Source organism: Portunus trituberculatus, chromosome 15 (genome assembly GCF_017591435.1).
Source record: "Portunus trituberculatus isolate SZX2019 chromosome 15, ASM1759143v1, whole genome shotgun sequence".
Taxonomy (NCBI): Eukaryota; Metazoa; Arthropoda; class Malacostraca; order Decapoda; family Portunidae; genus Portunus; species Portunus trituberculatus.
Genome location: NC_059269.1, coordinates 14,724,478 through 14,751,591, shown reverse-complemented (window position 1 = coordinate 14,751,591; position 27,114 = coordinate 14,724,478). Strand labels below are relative to the sequence as shown.

Below are 27,114 nucleotides of genomic sequence, written 5' to 3'. Positions count from 1 at the left end.
CTCTCTCTCTCTCTCTCTCTCTCTCTCTCTCTCTCTCTTGTTGTGTACTGTCAGACTCCCTCCATGGCACTCCTCCCCTTGCTCACCTTTAATTCCCTCCCCTTCCCTCCCCTCCTCTCCCTTTCCTTCTCTGTGTTTCCTTTTCTCTTTCCCACTTCTATCCCTCTCTCTCCCTCCTGCCTTACTTTTCTCCCTTCTTTCCTTCTTCTCGCCCTGTTTTCCCTTTCTTTCCCGTCCTCTTCCTAGCTCTCCCTTACTCCTACCCGGCAGTCATCCATCACGCGGGCGGACCACCCCGTGCGGCGGACCTCTGCGTTTATCAGGGCGAAAGATGCGAAAAAGCATAACCGGATATTCTTTGTACGTGTCCGGGTCGCCTCCACCGGACGTCCGCAGGGTGGAGGCGGAGGTTCGTAGAGCGCCCAGGGCAAAGGGGTCGACAGTGGATCTTGCAGAAAGTTTGAAAGTTTGTTCTATTAGAGGGAAAATTTGGCTGGAGGGAAGGAAGGTCGTGTGAAGATGTTTCGTGGAGGTGTTGAAGACTGGCAGGGAATTTGTGGTTGTACTGTGTGTGTGTGTGTGTGTGTGTGTGTGTGTGTGTGTGTGTGTGTGTGCGTGTGCATGTGCATGTGTGTATGACGTTGTTTGTTGTAATGAGCAGGCAGCATCTGCGTAACAGTAAAAATCAGCGGGGAGAAGGAGACGCAGGAGGTACAAACACGGAAATATTGGGCAGTTTGACGCCTTTCCAAGCTTTTAATGATCCCACCGTTCAGCCTCACAACAGCATGTTCATGTGTTTGAAGCGTGTATGGCAAACTATGCTCTTATTATGCATGCCAGGGTGTGTTAGTTCCCTGATGGAAGTACGACTCACCGCAGACACTGAGTCACGCCTCGCAGATCGATCACCTCTTAGGTTTGTACCGTGAGGAGTGGCGTCTTTAGGTAAGATTTGTATTGTAATCGCACAACTCTAAGGGAGGCAGTGTGCTTCTGGTTTCACGTCTTTAAGCTCAGAATTATTTCACTCAACACGATGCGTCTGTCTCGCTCCTTAGCACAACATGTCTCTGTTTCCAGCCAGGAACACAACATTTCCCGAGGGGCAAAGTCTTCTGTTACCTGCGCCACCCCGGGAGGCTGAGGGTAATTGAGGGTGACGGAGGCAGCTAAACAGCCTTGAGGCGAAGGCAGCTTGCCGCCACGCCGCTGGACGTCAGGGAATGAATTAATAACGACCCAGACGCGTCTATCGGCAGGAACTCAACAGCCCACCCGCATCAGCCATTACTACGCTATCGCCGCTACTGTTGACCCTACTGCCGTTGCTCTTGCCTTTTCCGTTTCTGGTCCTATTGTTGTCTGCTCTGCGCCACAAGGGATACATTTCCATGATGTTCAAAGGAAATAGAATCAGAGCATTAGCAAGGTCGCCGGAGGAGGTAGCACTAGCGGCAGCAACAGCGGCAGCAGCTCCAGGAAAACATACATTGCGAAAGATCCTGAAAACAACACGTAAATATTCATCGCTGCCTACAGAGGGTCGGAGGACGAGCCCGCCCTCTTAAAGTGTGCTGCCGCGCCCCTATGTCTCTCTCTCTCTCTCTCTCTCTCTCTCTCTCTCTCTCTCTCTCTCTCTCTCTCTCTCTCTCTCTCTCTCAACCCTTCTGGTCTAATGCTGGAGAAAGGACGCATTCACGGCTCTCCTTTCCTTAGTTTCTCTGTATCTACTTTCCACCTTTTAAATGGTAATGGAAAAATCTGGTTACGGGAAACATATGGTCAATGCAAGCGGCTGAGAATTTTTTGGAGCCAGACACGTACGATTGGCGCCACGAATGTATTCTTATTATTCAGAATTACTGGTGTATATATTTTTACTAGGAAGGGAAGAATCTCGTTTTTTGACTATTAGCATTAGTGGGATGAATATTTTAACACCTTTATCTTCTCTTTTTACTCCCAATGCGCGAGTTTTTGTTGGTAATATTTAAAAGAAAATCAATGTCTGAACTCGAGCAACTCACAAACACAGATACAGTACATCACATTCAGGTCCTGCTGGTGAGTCATAGCTTTTAGTCCATCCGATGAGCAATGACAGCGATCGGAACATTGTGCATTCTCTGATATCAAAAGGAGAAGTGAGGAGATTTTCGCTTATTCCGTGTTCAATTCATCAGGAGTGTGCTTATTCTGTATCTCTGAATTTCTTTTTGCGTTTAACTCCTTCAGTACTGGGAGGCATTTTTACCTTGAGTTTTGGGTGTCATTACACGATTTTATTGATATTAGTAAGGGTCTCTGGAGGTCATAAGATTAATGGCTAGAGTCTTCACTATCTTAATCCCAATATAAGTTTCTGAAGCTCTATAAAATCACCAAATAATAGCAGAATGAGTATGAGAACATGTCATGGTACTCAAGGCGTTAAAGGGCACAATCCCTGCTAGACCACAAAGGATCAACCCAACATTACAATCTTTTCCCACTCCTCCTTGTGGCGTCCAAACCAACAGATTCAAATATTACACACAGAGCTTCTGTTCACTTTGTATTAACCACTGACGGGAAAGTCATGTTACCGGTAAGTGTGTAACGAATTAAATCGTTATCTGTGGCATTAGTACATTTTCCCCTTCCTCCTGTGGCGTACAAACCAACAGATTCAAATACTACACATGAATAAAACCATCTGTTCACTTTATATTATCTAGTGACGAGAAAATCATGTTACCAGTAAGTGTGTAGCGAATTAAATCAAGTTACCTGTGGCATTAATACATATTCCCCCTCCCTCCTGTGACGTACAAAACAAAATATCCAGGTACTACACATGAATAAAAGCTTCTGTTCACTTTTATATTAACTAGTGACGGAAAAATCATGATACCAGTAAGTGTATACAGAATTAAATCAAGGTTATCTTTAATTGAGAACTGCCGATCCGCCTCTTCTTCCCACATCCACTCAATATCTAGCTAACCTGGACGGAGGAATAATACTGAACACGTCATCCCTTCCACCTTTGCATCCCCTCCACGGCTGGTCAATAAGTAAGCGCCTCGTGTAATACCTGGAGAGAGAAGTGCGTTGGTCTGAGGTAAAACAGCGGCCATGTTTTCCAGAATTGTGACTGTGCAAGCTTAAGACTAGACGAGGCAGAGTGTGGTTTTGAGCGGAAGTTGTTATTCTTATTTTTTTTTTATTTTCTTTGTTTTGTTTGTAGCATATTCAAATTTTCAAGTATTTCGTGGTATATTTGAAGTTTTTTTTTGGAATATTTTCATGTCTATCAAATATCTCTTGTTTTATATTGCTATTTAATTTTTTTTCTTTTTATAACAACAGTGTGATTTCTTCATAGCTCTACACATAAATTTCTTCAGAACTACATTTCCTTTGCTTTCGGGGTTAATTTTAACATTTATATATGAAAAAATATTACTTCCAACACTACATTACTTATTCTGGAAAGGTCTGGGGATGATTTTGACTTTCACCTAAAGAAGAAAGCGTGTCCTAAAATGTTTTCTCTCTCTTTTCCTCAGGTGAGTGAAGAGAAGCGCGCGGCTGTGTTTACTAAGGTGTGTCCTGCAAGGGTGAGTAAGAAAACGTTTAGCTTCCATTTTCTCTTAAGGAGTGTAAAGGGTATCTCTGTTGTCGCGAGTTTGGCCACGTCTTCATTCACCTTATGGACAGTACACTCAAGAACATAAGAAAGAGGGAATCTGCAAGAGGCTATGAGGCGTACACGTGGCAGTCCTTGTATGAAAAGCTACCTAATTCCATCTATCATCCCCGTCTATAAGTATATCTAATCTTTTTCTAAAGCTGCCTATTGACTCTTCACGTACCTTGACGCGTTTCCATATTCATTCTGTTGTCTATTTGGTGATTTTATACGGCTTCAGAAACACATGTGGTGATTAGAATAGTGAAGACTGTGGCCATTCATCTTCTGATCTCCATAGACCCTTCCTAATGTTAATGAAATGGCCTAGTCATACACAAATCTTAAGGAAAAAATGTGTCCCAGTATTGTAGAGGTCAAGACGCTAGGAAAGGAGTGTTTACAATTTTTTTTAATCCACTGTTTTTCCTTATGTCTTTTTTTTATGATTTTATACAGCTTCAAAGACTCATGTGGGGATTAAAATAGAGCATACTGTGGTCATTCGTTTTCTGACATCCATAGACTTTTCCTAATGTCAATAAAATGGCCTAATCGTACACAAATCTTAAGGTAAAAATGTGTCCCTGTATTGAAAGGGTTAACACGCTAGTTCCCATAGTTTTCCTTTTTCTTTTCTTTTTTTCTTTTGTCTCTTTCTCGAGTTCACTTTCTTCTCGTTTGTCATTTAAATATTCTACTCTTAGTTTTTCTATCCTTGACTATGAAACTCGTATGCTTTTCATTATTTTCTTTTATTTTTCTTATAATTTAATTCATTCCATTGATTTTTCCATTTTCCTTATTATTCTACCGTTTATTGGTTATTTGATGTCTTCTCATCCTCTTCCTCTTCGTCTTCTTTCTGTACTACTACTACTACTACTACTACTACTACTACTACTACTACTACTACTACTACTACTACTACTACTACTTGCGTCAGTACACCTTGAAATGTGACAGGAGCACTCACATCTTACACTCACAAAGGTGGTGGATGATGACACTGGCGGTAAAATAAGCAATACTTTTTACCAGAGAGAGAGAGAGAGAGAGAGAGAGAGAGAGAGAGAGAGAGAGAGAGAGATAAGAAGGGATGATATAATTTTTGTTTTTTTGTATTGAGGTAGATGTTATTCTCTCTCTCTCTCTCTCTCTCTCTCTCTCTCTCTCTCTCTCTCTCTCTCTCTCTCTCAAGCGGGTCACAAGTCCTCTCATGATTTAGAACAAGGACAGCGTTGAACGACAATATTCATGTGGTGTGGCATTTCCGTTTTCTCTCAGTACACTTTCGTTATCCTCTCTCTCTCTCTCTCTCTCTCTCTCTCTCTCTCTCTCTCTCTCTCTCTCTCTCTCTCTCTCTCTCTCCCCTATCACTGTAATGAGGTAAATTTGAGGTAATCACATAATTTGCGTGATTTTGGTATTTAGTTGATTAATTTTGTCGCTGGTGTATTTTGCATCTCTGCCGTTTTACTGTTATTGTTGTTGTTGTTGTTGTTGTTGTTGTTGTTGTTGTTGTTGTTGTTGTTGTTATTATTATTTATTATTATTATTATTATTATTATTATTATTATTATTATTATTATTGATGTCTTTCTTGATTTTTTTTTAATATTATTGCTGTTCTTCATACATTCTCTTCCACTACTACTACTACTACTACTACTACTACTACTACTACTACTACTACTACTACTACTACTCTATAAATTATGTCATGTATGGTATAAAGGGGAACAGGTAGAACGAATAAAGGGAGAGTGTTGACGGGAGGAGAGGGAGCGTTACCCCCTCCCTCCCTCTCTCCTCCCTCCACCATTAATTCACCTTCCTTCCCTTCTTTCCTCCCTCTCTTGCCTCCATTAACCCTCCTTTCCTTTCTTTTTCTTCCTCTCTCTCTCTCTCTCTCTCTCTCTCTCTCTCTCTCTCTCTCTCTCTCTCTCTCTCTCTCTCTCTCTCTCTTATCCTCTCTCCTTCCTCTTCTCCTTCCTCCTCCTCCACCTCTCCCTCTTCCTCTCGGTGTAACCCACTTGGCTAGGATAACCAATCTTCCCTCCACCTCTACACTCCTCCACCCTTCCTCCCTCCGTCCTTTACCTTCATTCCTTCTCCATTTGACTTTTTTTCTTTATACTTTTCATTAAACTGTCTTTGCTTTCTTATTTTGACTTTTCTCTCTCTCTTTCTTTCTCTTTCCTCTTGATATTTCCCGTTCTCATTCTACTTTCCCTTTTGTCTTCTTCGTCTTTATTCATTTCTCCCTCTAAATCATTCTCTTCTTCCTGTCTTGTGTTTTTCTTAATGTTTTACGCTTTCATGTTGCTTTCACCATTTCTCTTCGTCTTTTTTTTTTTTAAACGCCACTGTTTTCCTTTATTTCACGCTCTCATTCTGTTTTCTCTGTCTCTCCCTCTCTTTTCTTTCTCTTCCTGTCTTTTCTCTCTCTCTCTCTCTCTCTCTTCCTTGGTATTTCACGCTCTCATTCTGCTTTCTTGTGTTAATTCATATCTCCACGCTGCCTTACCACTTCTCTCCGCTTCTCCCGCCCCGCTGCCTCTCCCTTACCCTTGTGTGCGTCTGGCGGTGCATAAATATGTCCACGAGGAGATGACGCCCTCGTGAAAGGAAGCATCAGGTGGTCTCTTTTTGGCGGCCGCGGGATGTAGGTCGCCGCTCCTGTTTGGCCCCAGGTGGCGGGGGTCGCGGCTCCCTTCCCCTGCCACGCCCCCCGGCGGCTCTCTACCTCTTCCCTCCTTCTGACACTTCTCTCTCTCTCTCTCTCTCTCTCTCTCTCTCTCTCCACTTTAGGGTGTGCACTGACACACTCCGCCACCTTCAGCTGTCACCATCGACCTCCTCTCTCGATTCGGAAATAAATGTGCGATATTCTTTTGTTTCTCTCTCTTTTTTTTCTCTCGCGCATTCTGGCATACCAATGAGGTGCGTGCCCCACACATTACCTTTATATGCCCTGTTGTGACGCTCCCCGCCTCCCTGCCACACTGATGTTTGTGTTGGTGTGTTGGTGTTCTTAGACCCTTCAGTACCAGGATGCATTTTCATATTTTGCTTACTATTTGGTGATTCTATACAGCTTTAGAGTCTGATGTGGGGACTAAAATAGTGAAGACTTTGGCCATTAATCTTTTAACCTCCATAGACTCTTCTTTATGTAAATAAGTCATTCCCAATACTCTTAGTGAAAATATGTCCCAGTACTGAAGGGGTTAAACATTTGCTATCTCGCCAGGAGTGTTTGGAAAGGCCACACTGATAATTGTTTGTCTTCTCGTGTCATTTTTCTTCCCATTGGCGATGTAGAATCTTTCCTTAACCTAAACTATCACTGGTATCATGAAACACACTGTAAAGACCACATTTATTTTCTGCAGTCTGGGTGTTGTCTTTCCCCTTACATGACAAGACACACACACACTCTCTCTCTCTCTCTCTCTCTCTCTCTCTCTCTCTCTCTCTCTCTCTCTCTCTCTCTCTCTCTCTCGACACACTCCAGAGGTCCTTTGTGTACTCTGTAGCTTCTTTCCCCCTCACTACGTACACGGAGCAGTACCACACTATAAACACTGCAAGCTTCCTTTTAAACACACCCTTCCGACGCCATCCGGAAACATTCTTACGCATCCTTTTTATAATGTTCCCTCTCTCTCTCTCTCTCTCTCTCTCTCTCTCTCTCTCTCTCTCTCTCTCTCTCTCTCGCAAACTGACAGATCAAACGGAGGAACGGAGCGTGTTTTTCTTGTTTTTTATATTAATTTTGACAGAGTACTCGCACGGCATGGCTCTTTCTTTATTATTATTACTACCTTTCCTCGTACTTTCGTCGCATAATTTTCCCTATGGAGTTGTTTTGTGTTGGTGTTCACAAAGACGGAGGGATGCGTGTGTGTTTTTCATCCCCTCCATTTCTGATATTTATTTGGACACAGTACTCGTGCGGAATTGCAATGTATCACTATTTTTATCTGTCGTTTTTTTTTATATTCTTTGTTTTCTCATCTTATTCCTTTTCCTGGTAAAGTTGTGTGTGTGTGTGTGTGTGTTTTGGGAATGAAGGAATGTGTTTTGTCTTCCTCTTCCCTTCCTTTCTAATATTTACTTTGACACGGTACTCATTTGGAACTGTAGTTTGTTATTCCTGTTAGTGTTTTTCCTTCGTCATCTCCTTGCTTTCCCCAGTGTTTGTTTTGCTGAGGACGAAGTGATGTGTTTTTTTCCTCCTTCCCTTTCCTTTCTAATATTTACTTTGACACGGTACTCATGTGGAATTGTAGTTTGTTATTCCTGTTAGTGTTTTTCCTTCGTCTTCCCCTCTTTGCTTTGCCCAGGGTAGGTGAGTGAACTGGTGTGTTTTGTTGAGTATGAAGTGTTTTGTCTTCCTCTTCCCTTTCCTTTCTAATACTTTGACACGGTACTCATGTGGAATTGTAGTTTATTATTCTTATTCCTTTCATTCTTCTTCCTTCCCTCTTTGCTTTCCCCAGTGTAGGTGTACAGGTGTGTATTGTTCCTTCCTTTCTTATATTTACTCTGACACAGTAATCAAGCTGAATTGTTGTTTATTATTGTTGCTAGCTTTCTTGTTGTTGTATACTTTCCCTCTTGTTGTTTGTGTTTTGTCAGAAATGTGTATTTTCTTCTTTCTTTCTTTTTTTTTCCTTTCCTTTCAGCATTCCTTTTGACAGAGCACTCACGCGGAATTGCAGTTTATTGTTGGTGTTTGTCGTGTTCTGTTCGTATGCTCTTCCTGGTAATGCTGTTCTTGCTTCGACTTCTTTCTTGCCAGGAGGTAATAATGCCCCCATTTTCCTCACTTTTTCTGCTATTATTCAGGCAGTTCTTACGTGGCATTACAGTTTATGATTGCTCTTAGTCTTCTTTCTTTTCATAATGCTCGTATACTTTTTGCTCAGTAGACTTATCTGTAATTTTAAAAGAATTGAGTGGTTTAAATTTCTATCACATTTCCCTGTATTTTGAGAACAATCACACGGAAATGTACTGTATTACCATCGTTAATTTCCTTCCATCATTTTGTATAATTTTCCAAGTAAAAATCTGCAATATTCTGTAGATTTTCTTATGAGTAGCTGTGGGCTGGTGGCGTAGACATATCACATTATCGTCACACTCCTATAAGCTCTTCGATTCATCATTCACTTTACGTCTCTCATACGAAATTGGAAGCGAGAGAAGTTATGTGACGGACTGTTTACCTGGTGGAGTCTCGTGGCGTCCACCTGCGAGGCACCTGGTGTGTAGGGGTTAGGGAGTGGGGGAAGAGAAGGCGAGGGAGTGAGACTAATAAGGTAAGGTAAATAAAGGAAGGAGGGAGAGCAAATAAAGTGTAATGCAAAGGTGCCTTCATCGGCCTGCATTAATGAGAGAGAGAGAGAGAGAGAGAGAGAGAGAGAGAGAGAGAGAGAGAGAGAGAGAGAGAGAGAGAGAGAGAGAGAGAGAGAGAGAGAGAGAGAGAGAGACAAAGACAGAGAGCCACAATGAAACAGACAGACAAAACAGAGACAGACAGGTAAACAAACACAGACAGACATAAAAAGACCCGCATTACACACAGACAAAAATAGACGAGTTATCACACACACACACACACACACACACACACACACACACACACACACACACACACACACACACACACACACACACACACACACACACACTTCAAGTACAGTTTAATGTGGGATAAGAGGCTTTTAAGGTTAATCTCTTGCATCCTCGTTTCGGAATTGAGCTGCGTTGACCTTGAACCTCTCAAGCAAAGAGAGAGAGAGAGAGAGAGAGAGAGAGAGAGAGAGAGAGAGAGAGAGAGAGAGAGAGAGAGAGAGCGCATTGTAAAAAGATATGTAAGAACACTTGTTACAGATACAACATTCTTTTTAACTAACAGATAACACCCCAGAATATACTAATAACTAATACAAGATATTTTCGCCACACTGGAGGTCTTCTCTTACTGAAACACCCACTGCTCTAAAGACAAGCTACCGACACTCCTCTCGAACACAGATTAGAGGAATAATGACGTCTTGAAAGCGCCTAGACTAAACTAAAGAACCCTTATGGTATGGTGGTCGTCTGTTGTCTTCAGGGGAGCGATGTATGTTTGTTTGAGCAGCCACGTGAGACTTACACACATAGTCAGAAACGCCTTCCCTTCTCACCACGACGGTTTTCCAAGGTCACCAAGAAAATTACCCGGGTTTTCAAGACAGTTTCTCCTTTCGACAAACTAGAAATCTTGCCAATCTTTCACCAGAACCATAAATATACTCTTAAAAACATGAGTATCTTCATTTGGAGCCTTTGGAAAGCAGTGATGGTGAGGGAGCAAAGGGTTTCTGTGTGTGTGTGTGTGTGTGTGTGTGTGTGTGTGTGTGTGTGTGTGTGTGTGTGTGTGTGTGTGTGTGAAGGTGAGAGGGTGGGAAGCAACTCGCGTGCTACGAGAGGAGTCACTAAGGCATCACACGAGTCTCCTGCAGTTGTTGTTCTTGTTCCGAGAGTAGACTGAACACAACGCTGATTCAATTATGTCCTATTAAGTAAAGTGGGTCGGAAGCTAAGGGTGCTGTTGTTCTCTTCAGTTAGTGTATGTGTGTTCCTGCTTAAGCTTTCTGTCACGAGCATCACCACCATCACCACCATTATCCTCACCACTACCACCACTACCTCTATAAACGAGTTGAAATGTCACCACCTCAGAAAAAATAGACACAGGAATGAGATGGCTGTGTAGTGTTGAGCAGCGGTGATGACAGAGGACAGGAGGGAGTAGAGAAGGACTGGCTGGCTGTAGTCGAGACGAAGGTACGGTACGAAACGGTGTGAAGAATGTAGAGTGAATTGGAGCAAGGGAGGTAAAATGTGAGATAAGCAAGGAAGGAAAATACAACAGATTAAGGTAAGGGATAAGGAAACAATGACACGAAATCTTAAAAAAAAAGGTTAAATAAATAGATAAATATTCTCTTAGAAAAAATAAATAAAACAAGAAAGATAAGATGTAAGAAATACACATGAAAGGATCAATTTAACAGATACAAACACGGGAGAAAGAAACAATGACCAGTATTAAAAAGAAATCACAAAAATCAAAACTATATACAAAACACAGAGGTGACTAGTACAGTTAAAAATTTGTATCCAGCTTTAATGATGCAGATCTCACAATAAACCATTACTGGAATCTTGACCACCTTAAAGCGACAGTAACTTCCGCTATAGTCTCCATGAAAGCAGTGAGGTAAGACGCCGAGAGGTTAAGAATACGGTGTAGGGGAGAGGGAAGGAAGGGAGGGGAGGAAGGAGAGGGAGGGAACTGTATGGGGTGTCAATGAGTGAGGGAGACGGTAGCAAAGGGGCGGGGTTCCTGACCTAGTTTGCGTTACATCACTGAGACGAGACAATGACCAAAGCTTGTTGACACACGCACACACACACACACACACACACACACACACACACACACACACACACACACACACACACACACACACACACACACACACATACACACACATACAGGGAGTCCTTTTAGTACGGTGTCATATAATTTTGTCAAGTAAATGTGTAAATAGAAATAACACAGGAAATCGTGAATAAACAAAGAAGAAAGAGAAAAGAAATAGAGAGAAAAGAAATGAAGATAAAAGAAAAGATAGAAGAGAAAACATGAGGAGAGGAGACGGAAGAGAACAGCAGAGAGAGAGAGAGAGAGAGAGAGAGAGAGAGAGAGAGAGAGAGAGAGAGAGAAGAGAAGAGAGAAGAGAGGAAAAAAGTGGGTTAATCAGGCTGTTTGCCCTTCTGAGTTGTATCCATTTAACCTACTTCGGGGAGAGGTCGTCATGAGAGAGAGAGAGAGAGAGAGAGAGAGAGAGAGAGAGAGAGAGAGAGAGTGAGAAGGTACAAACAAACATAGACAAAATTCTTCGGAAGTGTAATGTAGGAGTGAAAAAAAGACTGACTTACATAAATCTCGACACCTACAAACGCACATGACTTGAGTAAACACACACACACACACACACACACACACACACACACACACACACACACACACACACACACACACACACACACACACACACACACACACACACACACACACACACACACACACACACACACACCAGGAAGATGAAGTCTTTTGTTTATTTATCGCTTGAAATGAACGTCACAAGAGAGAGAGAGAGAGAGAGAGAGAGAGAGAGAGAGAGAGAGAGAGAGAGAGAGAGAGATCGTATATTGCGTATTTATTTGTTGTATTGATCTTTGTCCTTTATTTTTATCTCCACCATTTATGATATATATTTACACAGTTGTTGTTTTTTCCTGTTTTATTATTTTTTTCTTTGTCTTCCTTGTTTTTCATCCTCTAATTTCGTTTGTTTCGGATATATGTGTGTGTTTGGTTATTATTTCTACAGTATTTATTCTTCCATTAGTTTGTTTTGGTTTATCTCATATTTTTTTCTCTTGTTATTTTCCTTCATATTCTGTGTTTTTTTTAGTCATTCATTCATTCATTCATTCATCCATTTATTTATTCCTCCATCCATCCACCCACCCATCCATCCTCTTTCGCTTATCCATTCAATCATTCACTCATTCATTCAATTATTCACCATTCATTAGTTAACTCATTCATTAATTATCTCACCAACCTATTCATTCCTTCATTCCTACGTTCATCTCGTTATTCACTTCCTCATGCAGCTCCTTTTCAGCGTATTTTACTTACCCTTTTATCTGTTTATTTATCGGATTCCCTGCAGGCGCCCTCCTCCTTTGACGACTCTTACACAAACACGTAAGAAGCGACGCGGCGCAAGGTGCAGCACACTTGAAGGATGATAAACACTCCCCATGTATGTAGAGGGAGAATTCGTGCGAGGTTCTTTCAATTCAGATCTTGACGGAAAACGCTCTCTGTCATAACTCTGAATTTGTCTATCGTTCCAACTTTAAATATTATAATCATACAGGAATTTGGTAACAGAGGGATAGAATGCATGAGAGTGTCTATTGTAAAGGGTGTTATAGAAGCTTATGAAGATGTAAGATGAAATGTAGGAAGCAGGAAGCATTGATAATTGTTTAAATGTTGTAGGTAAAGAGAGAGAGAGAGAGAGAGAGAGAGAGAGAGAGAGAGAGAGAGAGAGAGAGAGAGAGAGAGAGAGAGAGAGAGAGAGAGAGAGAGAGACTATAACATACAGGAAAAAGATGAATGACGCGTCGCGTAGGAAAAAAAAGTATGTGTGTGTGTGTGTGTGTGTGTGTGTGTGTGTGTGTGTGTGTGTGTACAACGTTTTTTTCGTGGTTGTCAGATTAAACTAATCTTAACGTTCAGGTATGTGTTCAGTGCCATAAAACACACACACACACACACACACACACACACACACACACACACACACACACACACACACACACACACACACACGCCCGGTAGCTCAGTGGTTAGAGTCCTGGCTTCACAAGCCAGAGGACCGGAGTTTGATTCCCCGGCCGGGTGGAGATATTTGGGTGTGTCTCCTTTCACCTAACAGTGATGTAAATCGAGGAGTTGTGACCTTGTTGTCCCGGTGTGTGGTGTGTGCCTGGTCTCAGGCCTATCCAAAGATCGGAAATAATGAGCTCTGAGCTCGTTCCATAGAGTAACGTCTGGCTGTCTCGTCAGAGACTGCAGCAGATCAAACAGTGAAACAAACACACACACACACACACACACACACACACACACACACACACACACAGGTTATGTACTTATCTCTCTTGTTACTAATTGATCTTTGCTCTCCCTCTCCCTCTTGAATTCCGGTCTCTCTCTCTCTCTCTCTCTCTCTCTCTCTCTCTCTCTCTCTCTCTCTCTCTCTCTCTCTAAAGGTTAATAGGTTGAAAAGAAATACAACTCAGAAATGGTCTTCACCTCTCCTTATCAAACTAGAGAGAGAGAGAGAGAGAGAGAGAGAGGCGTCGGCGGTGGTGGTGGTGGTGGTGGCGGTTGTGAGGGGAAGAAGGGGAGCGAAAGAGGAGGGCTTGTCTTCCCCTCAGATGGCCCGCGGCAGTCTGGTGTGTCTCGGTGGTGTGGTAGGGCGGCCGGGTCAGTGCGCGCTTCCTTCTGTCACTCTGTTCACACTTCTCTCCACGCTTCACTGCTTCTACTCCTCTCCCTCCACGCTTCTCTGGGACTTATACTCCACTCACCACTCGCTCATCCACTCGTCACTCATTCTATTTCACTTTTAGCTCTTTTTTTCTCTACACTGGTTTCGTTTGTGCTGGTTTTGTGTTGAATTCTGAACCGAGTCTTGAATCAGTTTGTTGTTGTGTCTTTTTAACGGTGCTGCTTTGTTGCTGGGATTCTCGTATAGTGGGTGCTTTTTTTTTTTTCTATTTTTGTTATTGTAGTGTTGTCTGTGTTCGTATTTTGGCTTTTTTTAATCTGTATTCTTTCGTTTTCTTCAGATTTTTTCCTCCTTTTTGTCTGGATATTTTGTCTTTCTCTCGGTATTGTCGCGTGCTTACATTTTTTTCCTTGTTTTTATCTTGTTTTATTCTCTTTTTTATTGTTCTATGTTCTTATTTTTCTCTTAAATCAGTAGTCTTCCTTTTCCTCACACTTTTCTTCTTTTTTCTTTCTGGATGCTTTGTCTCTCTCGTTCTTGTCTCGTGCTTACATTTCTTTTCCTTGTTTTTACTTCGTTTTTTTTCTCTTTTTTGTTTTCTTTATCTGTTTTTATTATGACATTTATTTGTATTCCTATTTTCTCCAGACTTTTTCCTTCCTCTTTTTTTTCTGGATATTGTCTCTCTCTCTCTCTCTCTCTCTCTCTCTCTTTCTTGTCTCGTGCTTAGATTTCTTTTCCTTGTTTTCACTTTACTTTTATTTTTTTCCTTTTCCTTTTCCTCTCCCTTAATGGAAGAGCGAAAGGAGACTATAGAATATATCAGAACTAATGGTATATATTGTACCTTTCTCTCCCCCCTCTCTTTCCCTCCCCCTCTCTTTCTCTTTCTCCCTCCCATTAATAGGCAAAAAGACGCCGAAGAATTATACTTTATCCGATTGGTAGTTATTTCCTCGTCAATTTTGCCTCGAGGGCGTCTAGGTCACGTGCTGCCTCGCTTTCCTTTTCCTTTTCCCCTTTTTTTTTTCGTTATGGAAAATCAATGACACATAAAAAAAAAAAAATAGTGACGTTTCGCCTTGATTGCCTGGCGGGGAAAGGGAATGAGAGAGAGAGAGAGAGAGAGAGAGAGAGAGAGAGAGAGAGAGAGAGAGAGAGAGAGAGAGAGAGAGAGAGAGGGCATGTTCAAGCAACCTAAACAATGCAGCGTGGTTCTCATTGCTTGCTTGCTTAAGAACATTAAGGCGTGTGTAGCGATGTGGTGTTGAGCGTAAGTGTATTTCTCCTTCCCATCTCCGTCCCCAGGTCAGCTGTTCCTTCAGTCACTCAGCCAGTCAGTCAGTCAGTCAGTCAGTCCCTTTCCTCCTACTTGAATGTGAGATTTGCGTCAGGGAAGTATTCGAGACGTGTGTGTGTGTGTGTGTGTGTGTGTGTGTGCGTGCGTGTGTCGTAGGTTTTGATATGTTATACCTGATATACGCCTATTTTTTCTCTCAATATTTTTACTTCCTCTCTCCCTTTTATTTTCTTCAATAATGACGTGGTTTTCTTCTTAAAATTCTCTGTTTTTATTCGTGCTCCGTATTTATTTTCAAGTCTGAGAAGGAAAACGGGTTTGTTAGATGGCTTCCTTCGGTATGTGCCTCTCTCTCTCTCTCTCTCTCTCTCTCTCTCTCTCTCTCTCTCTCTCTCGTGACACGTGGACAAGTAAAGCACCACACAACTTATCTTACCATGCCAGCAGGAGACTCAGTTCCTTTATTGTGCTGTCCGCTCCGCCTCGGTGGCCCGCGAGGGGGCGTGACCAGCCAAACAAACCAGCGCTAAGGACTTGCGTGTGAACTAGTGACACAGAAAATCAGACTATAAAGCGTTACCGTCATTACTAAGTGAATTAAAAGACAAATTTAGGTCACTGTATCACTACCAAGATGCCTGGACAGAATTCCTCTCTCCTCCTTATGGAACTGTACATCTCGAAGAGTGAGTATGGCGAGACTAAATTAGAGCTTAACTATATAATTGGGTGAGCTGCTGAACTTTATTTTCTCTTTATTTCTCATTTTTTTTCCCTCTCTCTTTCCTTCTTTTTTCGTCTTTTTTTTCGCAAGGGAGTGTCCATCAGCCACACCATCATTCGCCATCACTGTCACCGTGTCCATCTCGTGTCCTCCCTTGCCGCGATGAAGTGGCAGAGAGGGACCTCATCTCTCCCACCCGCCACTCGCGTTGCCCGTGTGTCAGGTGGCGGGGCTCAGGTGCAGGGGACGAGAGTAGTGAGAGTAGTCAGAGCACCACTGGGTAATACGGTGCCAAGAAAAACAGATGACATTTCCTGTTTTTTTTTTTTTTTTTTTGTCTTTCTCACCTACTCGCGCTGCCATGATGCTGAATGTTTACTGTTTTCCTGGTGTTGCTAGGAAATTGTTTTTGTACACACACACACACACACACACACACACGCACGCACACGCACACGCACGTCAGGAGGAAGAGTCTTACCACGAAAAGGCTGCCGTGAAAATCATAATCAAGCAGTAGAAGAGAAGCTGTTATCCATCGATCTTTATTGATTGCCTCAGACTTAACTCCCCAAAAAAAGGCTTCAAAGGATCGCCACTTAACACGAATCTGTCTTATAGGAACCTGCACACACACACACACACACACACACACACACACACACACACACACACACACACACACACACACACACACACACACACACACACACACACACACACACTCCAAGGTTTATAGACTACTCACTGTGTATTATCTTTTGGCTGAACGACCACACCCTTCTTAGTAGGTTAACAACGCCTGTCTGTTTATACGTCTGTCTACTTAATGGTAAATACATGAAACCACCGGGCAGCATTGTGGGCGGAGAGACACACCACATCTGCGTTCCACTGCTTTGTATTTCTTAATGTTTGTATGGAACTAGGCCGCTTATCCATTGACCCCTTCAGTACCATGACGTGTTTCAATATGCATTCTACTTACTATTTGATTTTATACAATTTTAGAAACTTACGTGGGGATTGAAATAGTGAAGACTCAGGCCATTAATTTTCTGACCTCCATAGATCGCCTAATCACACCAAAAATTCATGATATAAATGCTTTCCAAGTACTGAAGGGGTTAATTCCATCACAGGACTTGATTTTTTTTGTCCTCAACGCTAACATTCTTTTATTTTGGCGGGTCTTCTTTTTTTTTTTTTTCTATGGGTTCCCTTCTTTGATCTTTGTCATTACGGCCATGAATAGACACGAGAAGGAAGAATTTCTCCTCCCCATTCTTCCGAGATCCCCTTCATGTACGAGTATACGCAGGGTCGCCCATCAGCCCAGGAAGCAGCCCATCGTCGCACGCGGGGAGTGCCTCTCCTGCCACGCGGAAGCTTTGAAACTATTTTCGTTTGAGAGGCAACTGAGAGGTGCTCTAAAAAATCCATTCCTGAAATGACATGGTGGCATTAGGGTGGCGGACTGGCGCAGGCCGACCCGGTGGTGGGGTGCGTGGCTAATACATACACCTACTTTTACGTGACCATCATGAATCTAGAAGAAGAAGAAAAAAAAAAAAAGGAAGAATGGCAATGAATGGCGATCAGACTCCACTAAATGTCTTAGATATGATCTTCTGTAGCATTGGCTTAACTATCAACAACCACTGAAGGGATGTTTACTCAATACAAAGTTACATTTCCTGCACAAACGAAGCGATAGAGCATGCAAGAAAAATAGTGAAAGAATCAATACTTTTAAAACACAGATGAGGTGTAACAAGTAGACAAGTAGAACCATGCTTTTCTTAACAGTTTTACCAGTGACGAGTGGATTATACAGTCATTCGTCCTGTCAGACTTACATAATGAGTGTCCCCGTTCACTGTACCACAACCCTACACTCTACTTCCTGCCAGTCTATTTCGCACCCTCCGCCTCGTGTATCACCACCTAAGGCGCCGCCAGTGAGGGAGAGAAACGGTCGCATCAAGGAAAGACTTGCAGCGTCACTAAGTTAGTCCTCCCCTCCTTCACTCTTCCTTAAATAGCACCTAATGGGGTTTTGCGTTATTGTCTGCCTGTCTGTCGCTGTCTGTCGCCACCTGCCTCATCCTCCCTCTCCCCGTTTTTTTTGTAATGTTCTTTTCTCCCGTTCTTTCGGTGTGTGTGTGTGTGTGTGTGTGTGTGTGTGTGTGTGTGTGTGTGTGTGTGTGTGTGTGTGTGTCGTGTCGTGTCGTGTCGTGTTTATCTGACCCTTTCTTCTTGTCTGTCTGTCTGTCTGCTTGTTTTTATGTTGGCTTTATTTCTGTCTCTGTTCGTCTCTGCTTGTCTCTCCTCTCGCCTTACCTTGATTCTCTCTCTCTCTCTCTCTCTCTCTCTCTCTCTCTCTCTCTCTCTCTCTCAGGCCGCATAACTAGTCTCTTCCTCTCTCTGTGGAAATAATTAAGCAGAATAATTTTCATTCACTCAATTAGCGACACAAAGAAACGAGTGACGGCAAGACGAAATTGTAATTAAGAGAGAGAGAGAGAGAGAGAGAGAGAGAGAGAGAGAGAGAGAGAGAGAGAGAGAGAGAGAGAGAGATATGTGTGTGAAATTCCTATTAATCTTCCCGTCACTACGGAAATAAATATCTAAAATCATATGGTATAAATAATGAACACCCAAGCAAGACTGGAATTACGAATGAGTATTTTGGAGTGTCTGATGAAATATTTGTATGTAGAAGCAGAGGAGACATAGAAACAGACGAACGGGGGAATAAAAGATCTCATTTACCTCCTGTGAATGTCTCAACTGTATTATGTTAGCGCTAAGTTTCGCTGTGCATTGTTTGGCTTGGCAGTGTTAGGGAGAGGAATGCACTGAGGGGGTGGCTGCAGTTCTAATAGTGAAACTCTCCTCTTCCTCTTCCTCCTTTTCTTTCTCTTCTTCTTCTGCTTCCTTCTTCTCCTTCTCCTCTTTCCGTTTTTATCTTCGTCTTCTTCGTATTCAGTCTGTTTCTCCTCCATCTTCTTTTTTCGTCCTCTTTGTTTCTTCCTTGTTTTCCTCTTCCTTCCTCCTCCTCCTCCTCCTCCCTTCTCTTTCCCCTTCTCCTTCTCCTTCTCCTTCTGCCTCTCCTCTTCTTCTTCTTCTTCTTCTTCTTCTTCTTCTTCTTCTTCTTCTTCTTCTTCTCCTTCTCCTTCTCCTTCTCCTTCTCCTCCTCCTCCTAATAATAATAATAATAATAATAATAATAATAATAATAATAATAATAATGATAATAATAATGATAATAATGATAATAATAATAATAATAATAATAATAATAATAATAATAATAATAATAATAATAATAATAATACTGCTGTTACTGCTAGTACTTATATTACTACCACTATTACTACTTTTACTATTACTACTACCATTTTTCATTTCACCAATTAACTAACATATTTTTGCCTGTTTGTGTCATTATGTAGGTTCTTATTTATTCATGTATCTGCTTGTCTTGTTCGTTAAGTAAGTATCAAGAAGAGTGTCCCCAATACTAACCTGTGTTCGTGTCTCCCCGCAGCCATACAGTCGCTGGACACCCTCAACGACCAGATCGTCGAGTTTGTGTTTAGCGGCGTCGACTTCGAGGATGAGCGCCATGGCGGCTCCCCCAAGCAACGCGAGGCTCTCAAGTCCTCCATGGCTCTTATGAGGAGGCTGCTTGTGGACGCCCAGGTGAGAGAGAGAGAGAGAGAGAGAGAGAGAGAGAGAGAGAGAGAGAGAGAGAGAGAGAGAGAGAGAGAGAGAGAGAGAGAGAGACGGGTTCACGTCTTTTTTTTTCTTTTACATATTTTTCCATGTTGACTTTTTTTTACTTTTTATTTTATTTATTTTTATTTTTTTTGTCTTAGCTCGATACGAAAATGTGACACTTAACATCAAAAAGACAAGAAAACAGGAAAAAGGGTGGGAGGGGGTGCGATTCAGAAGTCTTTTCTTGTACATTTCTTTTTCCACGTTGCTGTTTTTCATCTTTTTTTTTTTTTTGTCTTTTTGTATTTAGCTTGATACGAAAATGTGACACTTACCCTCAAAAAAAGAAGAAAATGGCTGTTTCAACTGAACTAACACCTAACTTGATCACACCATAATTAATTCAACTTTCTCCTCTCTCTCTCTCTCTCTCTCTCTCTCTCTCTCTCTCTCTCTCTCTCTCTCTCTCTCTCTCTCTCTCTCTCTCTCTATTTTCCTGACACCACTGTACACATCATCTCAATTCCTTGCCTCCTTCCCTTCACACAGAGTAAATTCCGCAAAATGGTGGAGGACAACAAGCAGCTCGCCTCCAGGATCGACGGGGACCTGCAGACGGCCCACCAGGAGGTCAATCTGCTGCGTCAGGAGCTCGCCGACACCAACCGCCGCATCACAGAGCTAACAGGGCTGACGCAGGACCCGCAGGATGGCCCAGATTCACCTGACGCTGCCACGACCCCCGTCAATGGCTCTAGTGAGTGTGAGTCTTACTGTTCTTGCTCTGTGGTGTTTCGTCCTGCCTTTTCTTCCTTTAGTTTTGTTTTCTATTTTTCTTGTTTTGTTGTTTTGGTTCCTTGTAAGTGTGTGAAGACCTAATGCTTATAGTAGGTAATATGTCATACTGTGTTGCATTTTCTAATTTTATTTAAACTAAGATTAAGTACACTACTTCTTGAAAAATTCTTAATCAATGCCACACAAGTTCAACCAATCTTCTCAAAAATGTTTCGACTTATCTCCGCAAATCGTCCATCAATATTAATCGACATTGAACTAAAGCTTCCACGAATTTACAAGTGCCATCTTCACAACTGATGCATCCAAATATCAAAGTAACGCATCAGGTTACGGCAGTAGTGTTCTCTTCTCTTTCCTCGTTTTGTGGAGGCTGGTTTTCTCATTCTTCTTCATGTTCTCTTTTTGTATATAGTTTTTCTCTTGTTTTCTTTTTTTTCTCTCTTTTTCCTAGTATGATTTAGTTTTATCTTCGCCCACATAATCTCTCATCCCTGTCCTTATCTTTTTCTCTTGTTCCCTATTTTTTTCTCTTTTTCCTTGTATGATTTAGTTTTTGTCTCTATCCATATAATCTTTTTCACCCTATTCTAATCATTCATCCTGGTGTCTTGTTCCACGCTCTGGTCCTTCTCCTCTTGTTTGGGTAATAAAAACTGTTTACGACGCTAAGACGACCCACAGGCACAGAGGGCGCTTATAAAAGAGACCCACATGCTCAGTGTCACCAAGGTCTGCTGCTGCTCGGCGACGGTAATGATAAGGTAGTGAGTAAAGAGGGCGCCGGGTTGGTGTGTCACGCAGTATGAAGGTTAAAGTAAGTAGGGCTCGTTCTGAAGCATACAACTCTCACTAAGACTAGTTTCAAAGACCACAAAGATCGTAAGCCTGGTTCCCAATAGCGTTTCTTCTGTTGATAATGTTGTTGTTAATTTGTCACGGTAATAATGTGTGATGGTGTTAATTTCCCGCACGTTTTCAAGCACGACAGGCAATACGTGAACCAATTAGTAAGTGCTGAGAGTATTCGAGTGACAGTGTTGGCTTCAGGTGTCCGTCCCTTTGTGTCAAAATTTGTTAGTGATTTGAACTCTATATCGTTTAACTTTTTACGAGTGTTCTGTTTTGCATTCACTGTCAGTGTTTCGTAATTCTTTTAATAATTCTACGTTTTATGTTTCGGTATTCATCAAAACTCAAGTGCTAAGATGCTTTAGAATCAGTAGCGAGTCAAAATTAATGGAGATTGCGCGAAAGTTATAAAAACCGTCAAATTATTCAGTATATCGAAGAGAGAGAGAGAGAGAGAGAGAGAGAGAGAGAGAGAGAGAGAGAGAGAGAGAGAGAGAGAGTAACAACAGGCGCGAGGTATAGAGAAGCTCCTCGGTGTCAGATGTCGGCAGGGTTGAGGTGGAGTGACGACTTAACTAGGACCTGAACAACGGGGACTCCAGGTGGGCCTCGCTCCTACCTCGCTTACACAACCTCCACCTCCTGAGTTTGTCGCCCGTTGCTGCGCCATACATAAATCCCAGGACCTGTACTTGCAAAACACTTAGGAATCTCATGATGAAGGCCAGAGGGATGAATCGTCTCATTTTCATGGATGTTTTCTCTCGTTGTCATTGTAAAAACATTGCTCTATCCATTTTTAATCTTTTCGGCTCTTATTCCCAGCCTTTTGACCATTTTGATATCCCTCTGGCCCTTTTCTCATGTGCTAGTCTTATAATTTTTAGAGGACGATGTGGAGAGAGACTTGTGGTTTAGTTAGCCTTGATTTATAGATCGTTTTGCTGCCCTTCACCATTACCCCCTCTTACACAGAAGTAAATAAATATATAGATAAGCTACCGTCGACATAAGACCCCGAAACGTTTAAGACTATTGTTCTCCCGTGATCTGTAACGTGAATTCTACCTGGCCGAAGAGTAACGTGCTTATTTTTCCTGGGAAGTTCGAAAGTTAACGCAAACCGTGGCACTGTAATGTGTTTTGGGGTAAGCTGGGGAAAAATAAAATAGGGAAGGAACTGGTTATGAAGAGATCTACAAATACTCGGGTGGAAAAGGGGAAGGAGAAGAGGCAGGCGATTCATAAGGAAAGTAGGTCATGCACGGAGGTAAGAAGGGAGAGGACAAAAAGAATAAGAAATTACATAAGAGAAGTAAAGAAAGACGAGGACAGGCACAGAATGATGAGAAAATAAATGAATAAAGGAAGGGAGAGAGGAAGAAAATTATGGAGAGAGGAAAAAAAATGAAAAAAAATATATACTGTTATAGATTTGAAAGAAGAGAAAAACACAGACAGAAAGAAAAGAAGAAAGGAGTTATAGGATAAAACATAAACAAATTTGAAAAGAAAGCAAGAAGTCAACTGAAAACGAAGGCAAAGTAAGTAGTGAGGAATGAAAAAAATGAGGGAGGCAGAAATTTAAGTGAACAATGGAGGTATGCAAGGATAAGATATAAACAAAATAAGAAAAAGAAAGGCAGCTAATACAGACCAAAAGAAAGGCAAAATAAGTAGCGAGGAATCAGATTATTGAGAGGCAGAAATTTAAATGAACAAGGGAGATATGCAAGGATAAAATATAAAGTGAAAAAAAGAAAGAGGTCAACCCAAAAGAAAGCCAAATCACTAGCGAGAAGTGAAATAAATGTAGATAGAAATTTAAATGAACAAAGAGTATGCAAATAAAATGCGGTGTGAAGGAAGTGTTTGTCTGTGGGTGGCAAGGCAAGACCATGAGTTTTAAACGGATCTGAAGAGGAATCGCTTTTCGTAGGGAATCTGAGGAGACTGTGACCTCTAATCTCCTCCTCCTCCACCACCTCCTCCTCCACCTCCTCCTCCTCCTCCTCCTCCTCCTCCTCCTCCTCCTCCTCCTCTTACATCCTCGTGAACATAGCTTATCGTTCTCTCTCTCTCTCTCTCTCTCTCTCTCTCTCTCTCTCTCTCTCTCTCTCTCTCTCTCTCTCTCTCTCTCTCTCTCTCTCTCTCTCTCTCTCTCTCTCTCTCTCTCTCTCTCTCTCCAACCTAAGACTCAACATTGTTTTATTGAAAGACTATTGAAAGGTTGATATTCTTTTGACCCTCATTGACTCCGAGCTTCGCCTGCATTCAAGTCACGCGTTCTCCCACTCACGTTATCTTTTTGAGGCCACTCTTGAGCTACATCACAGCCCCCTCTAGCTCTCCTTCACTTCCTTTCTTTCTTCTGCCCATCTCTATTCACCCTCTCTCCTCCTCTTCATCCTCACCCTTCGCTTCCTCTTCCGCTTCCACTTCTTTTAATTTTACCTCCTTCTCCTCTTCCTCCTCATCATCATCCTTTTCCTCCTCCTCCTCTTCCTATAGTCACTCGAGGGAAGAGAAGAAGAGAAGAAGGGAACGAAATCAGAATCAAACTGCAACACATTTTTTTTCCTCTTTTACTGAAGTGTCGCCAAGAAAATGCATTGCCAAATCACACGCGTCACTCAGAAGACTTTTTGTTGATTTGTAAGTAACGCATATACTGCTGTGTGTGTCTCGGGTTAACCGGTACAGGAGTCAGCCGTGAATCAGGAGAGTGACGCATCGTGACTTAAATGGCTAAGCACAGGAGGGATTCAGAACAGGTTTTCGGGCCAACGAGGCACGGAAGGGGAAGGAAAGGTAGCCAGGAAAGTTTTTTTTTTTTTTTCTTTAAAGGGGTGAGGCAAGAGAGGGATGAAGTATGGAAGGGTGATACGGAGGGATGGAGAAGGGAAAGAGAAGGAAAGGCAAATCAGAAACGAAAGAAGAACGAGAAGAAAAAAGGAAATACTATAGACATTATTCTCTTCTTCTCAATATTGATCCTGAAGTGTAAGAAATCCTCGTTTTGAGCTGTTGTGTTTGGAATAAGTATTGCTGACGAGTAGAATCCTGCAGACTCTCAGACACACTCTCCCCCACTCGACGGACACTCACAAAGGGAGAGGCGGGAGAAAGGGAAGAAAGAGACCTCTTTGACGAATATTGTATCTGATGATCGTGCGTACGCTGAGAGAGAGAGAGAGAGAGAGAGAGAGAGAGAGAGAGAGAGAGAGAGAGAGAGTCTTGAGTGTCTAAGGGTAAACTAATTTCTATCTTGATAATTTAGAGTGAGGTACAGAGACGATAACAATGATAATAGTGGTACAGTATGTATAATTATGATAGTACCAGTGAAAATGACGTAATAATCGCTTTACTTTACTTTATTCTTGTTATTGTTATTGTTATTACTACTATTACTGTTGTTGCTGTTGTTGTTTTTGTCACCGTTATCGTTGTTGTTGTTGCTGGTAGTGGTGTGGTATCCTTGGCAGTGGCTTTGGTGGCAGGGAGGGCTGACTGGTGGCGTGGTGAGGTGAGCTAGGGCTGGTCGGGTCGGGTGGCGGGCTGCCGTACGCCTCGCTGCCGCCCCCTTGTGTCGCCGCAGCAGCCCGTGACGTCTTTTGTCTTGATATAACACGATACCTAAGATGACACTCCCGGTGGCCTCCTGGTGACGCCCGCTCAGTCGCTCCTCCGACATCTCTATGTAAACACGGCCAGGCGTGCTTGCTTGGCCTGCGTGATGTGGCTACAGCCTCACGCGACGTAGTGGGGTGGTGATGGTGAACGCTCTCCGATTCGACAAGGACTGCCAAACGGTATTGCGAAGTGACTTTTCTCATCGTTAAGCATTTATGCGTTGCTTGTAGTTATCAGTCAAGTTTGCAACGATAACCTGTTGTGCGAGAATCTCCGTGAACATTATCGTGATGAAGGCAACCAGTCAAGTTTGTCTAGTCGTGAGTTACTCCGAAAATATGTTTAGAAAGGGATGAATTTGACTTAAATTGAATGCCATGGAGTGGAAAGGACTGTGGACGTATGTTGGACAGCTCATTCCGGGCTCTGGCAGAGGAGACAGCACTGATGGGGAAGAGGAAGAGAACAAGGACACTCCGAAGGTTGTGAGGCACCGAAGACGAAGAAGGAGGGCCAGAGTAAGGGCGAGGGGCGTGAAGGAAGAGGGAGCAGAGGGAGGAAGTGTCTCAGCAGGGCCGGAAGGATCCAGCCCCGCCAGGTCAGTCTTTCCTGTCTATCACTCTGATTCTGACACCGATAGTGAAGATCCTGGAGAAGAGGAAGAGCCAGAGGAAGAAGGGAGGAATATAAGGGATGAACGACGGGAGGACCGAGATAATAATAATGACGACGACGACGACGATGACGACGACGATAACGATGACGATGATGATGGTGACGATGGTGACACAGATGAGGAGAACGACGAGGAGAGGGACACGGATGATGGCGCTTCTTCATCTTCCTCGTCATTAGTGTATCAAAGTGAAGAAAAAGACGAAGAAGAGGAGGAAGACGAAGAGAGGGAGGAGGAAGAAGAGGAGGAGGAAGACGAAGAAGAAGAAGAAGAAGAAGAAGAAGAAGAAGAAGAAGAAGAGGGGGAGGAGGAGGAAGAGGAGGAGGAGGATGAGGAAAAGGAAGAGCAGGAAAAAGAAAAAGAAACTGATACTGAAATAGGGGATATCTCGGCTAATGAATCAGAAGAGGAGAGAAGCGGCAAGATGGCGAGGTGGGAGGAGGAAGAAGATGACATGCCGGACGAGGAGGGGACTCGTCGTGATTCACAGGACGTGGAGAAGAGAGAGAGACAACCGAAGGAAGCACAACTAAAGGAGACACCGGAAAGAATGGTGATAGTGAAAGAGACGGTGACGATGATACAATGAATAGCGTCGGAACAAGTACATTTGGAGACGACACTGAGCGTTCCTCTGCTGATCAAGACGAGTCGGTGATGAGTGGCAGTGATCAAATTGACAGCAGCTCTTCTGCTGGCGGTGAAGAAGTTAAGGAAGACCAAGACGCCCACGATAGAGAAGAAACGAATAGTAACGAAGAATTGAAAGTAGCAGACGAGACAAACAGGACTGAGAAACAAGGTGAAAAAGTGACACACCAGTTAGAAGATGCTAAACAACAAGTTAACAAACACGGAGCAGACGGTGGCGCAAGCGAAGTAAAAGTCGTAAGTGAAGAGGGAGATAAAGGAGGGTTTAATGATGATGCAACAAATGATGGCACTACAGCCGGAGAACAAGAAACGAGGGAGTCGAACGAAAAGTAGAGTCCGTCACACTGCAGAGGGAGGAAAACTGCGAAAAGATAGAAGACCAAAGAAAGGAGGATACTGGCCATGAAGCAATCAAAACAGAAAGAACACAAGCAAAACCCAGTGCCGGTAGAGCAGATGATGATGAAGAAAAAGAGCCGGAAAGCGAAAACAACAGTGAAGAACACAAACCAAACAAAAGCGAAAATAAAAGAAACGAGGGAGAAGACCATAAGAACGAACAAAAAGACAGAGATCAGACACTTGAGAAAGAAAACGGAGAAAATCACGAGGACCATCAGTCAGCACGCACAAAAACAGGAGAGTCAGAAAATGGGAACGAGGAAGATTATCATCAACCCGAGACGCGATCGCACGTGTCACTAGAGGGAAAGCCTGCAGGAGCAAAAGAAACCTCTCTGTCGGATGATAAGAACACTGAAAGACCTCCAATGAAAGATAGTGAACGTATTGACGCAAGAGAATCTGAGGGAGACATTGTTCTGAACACAGAAGAAGCAGTTCAAGGCAGCGACGAGGTAGACGCTGCTGGCATTGTGGAGGAAGAGACTGAACGAAAGCGAG

The 27,114-nt window shown here is 42.7% G+C and overlaps 1 protein-coding gene across 5 annotated transcripts in view; it reads left to right on the top strand.

The window, feature by feature from the left end:
- The window catches only part of LOC123503932 (kazrin-like), a 110,939-nt gene that overhangs the window by 52,028 nt on the left and 31,797 nt on the right, over window positions 1-27,114 (top strand). For all 5 annotated transcript variants that reach the window (XM_045254058.1, XM_045254059.1, XM_045254057.1 and 2 more), the window contains exons 3-4: window positions 19,423-19,577; window positions 20,145-20,358. In XM_045254058.1, the coding sequence (XP_045109993.1) occupies window positions 19,423-19,577; window positions 20,145-20,358 (369 nt within the window). The remainder of the gene's footprint in view (window positions 1-19,422; window positions 19,578-20,144; window positions 20,359-27,114) is intronic.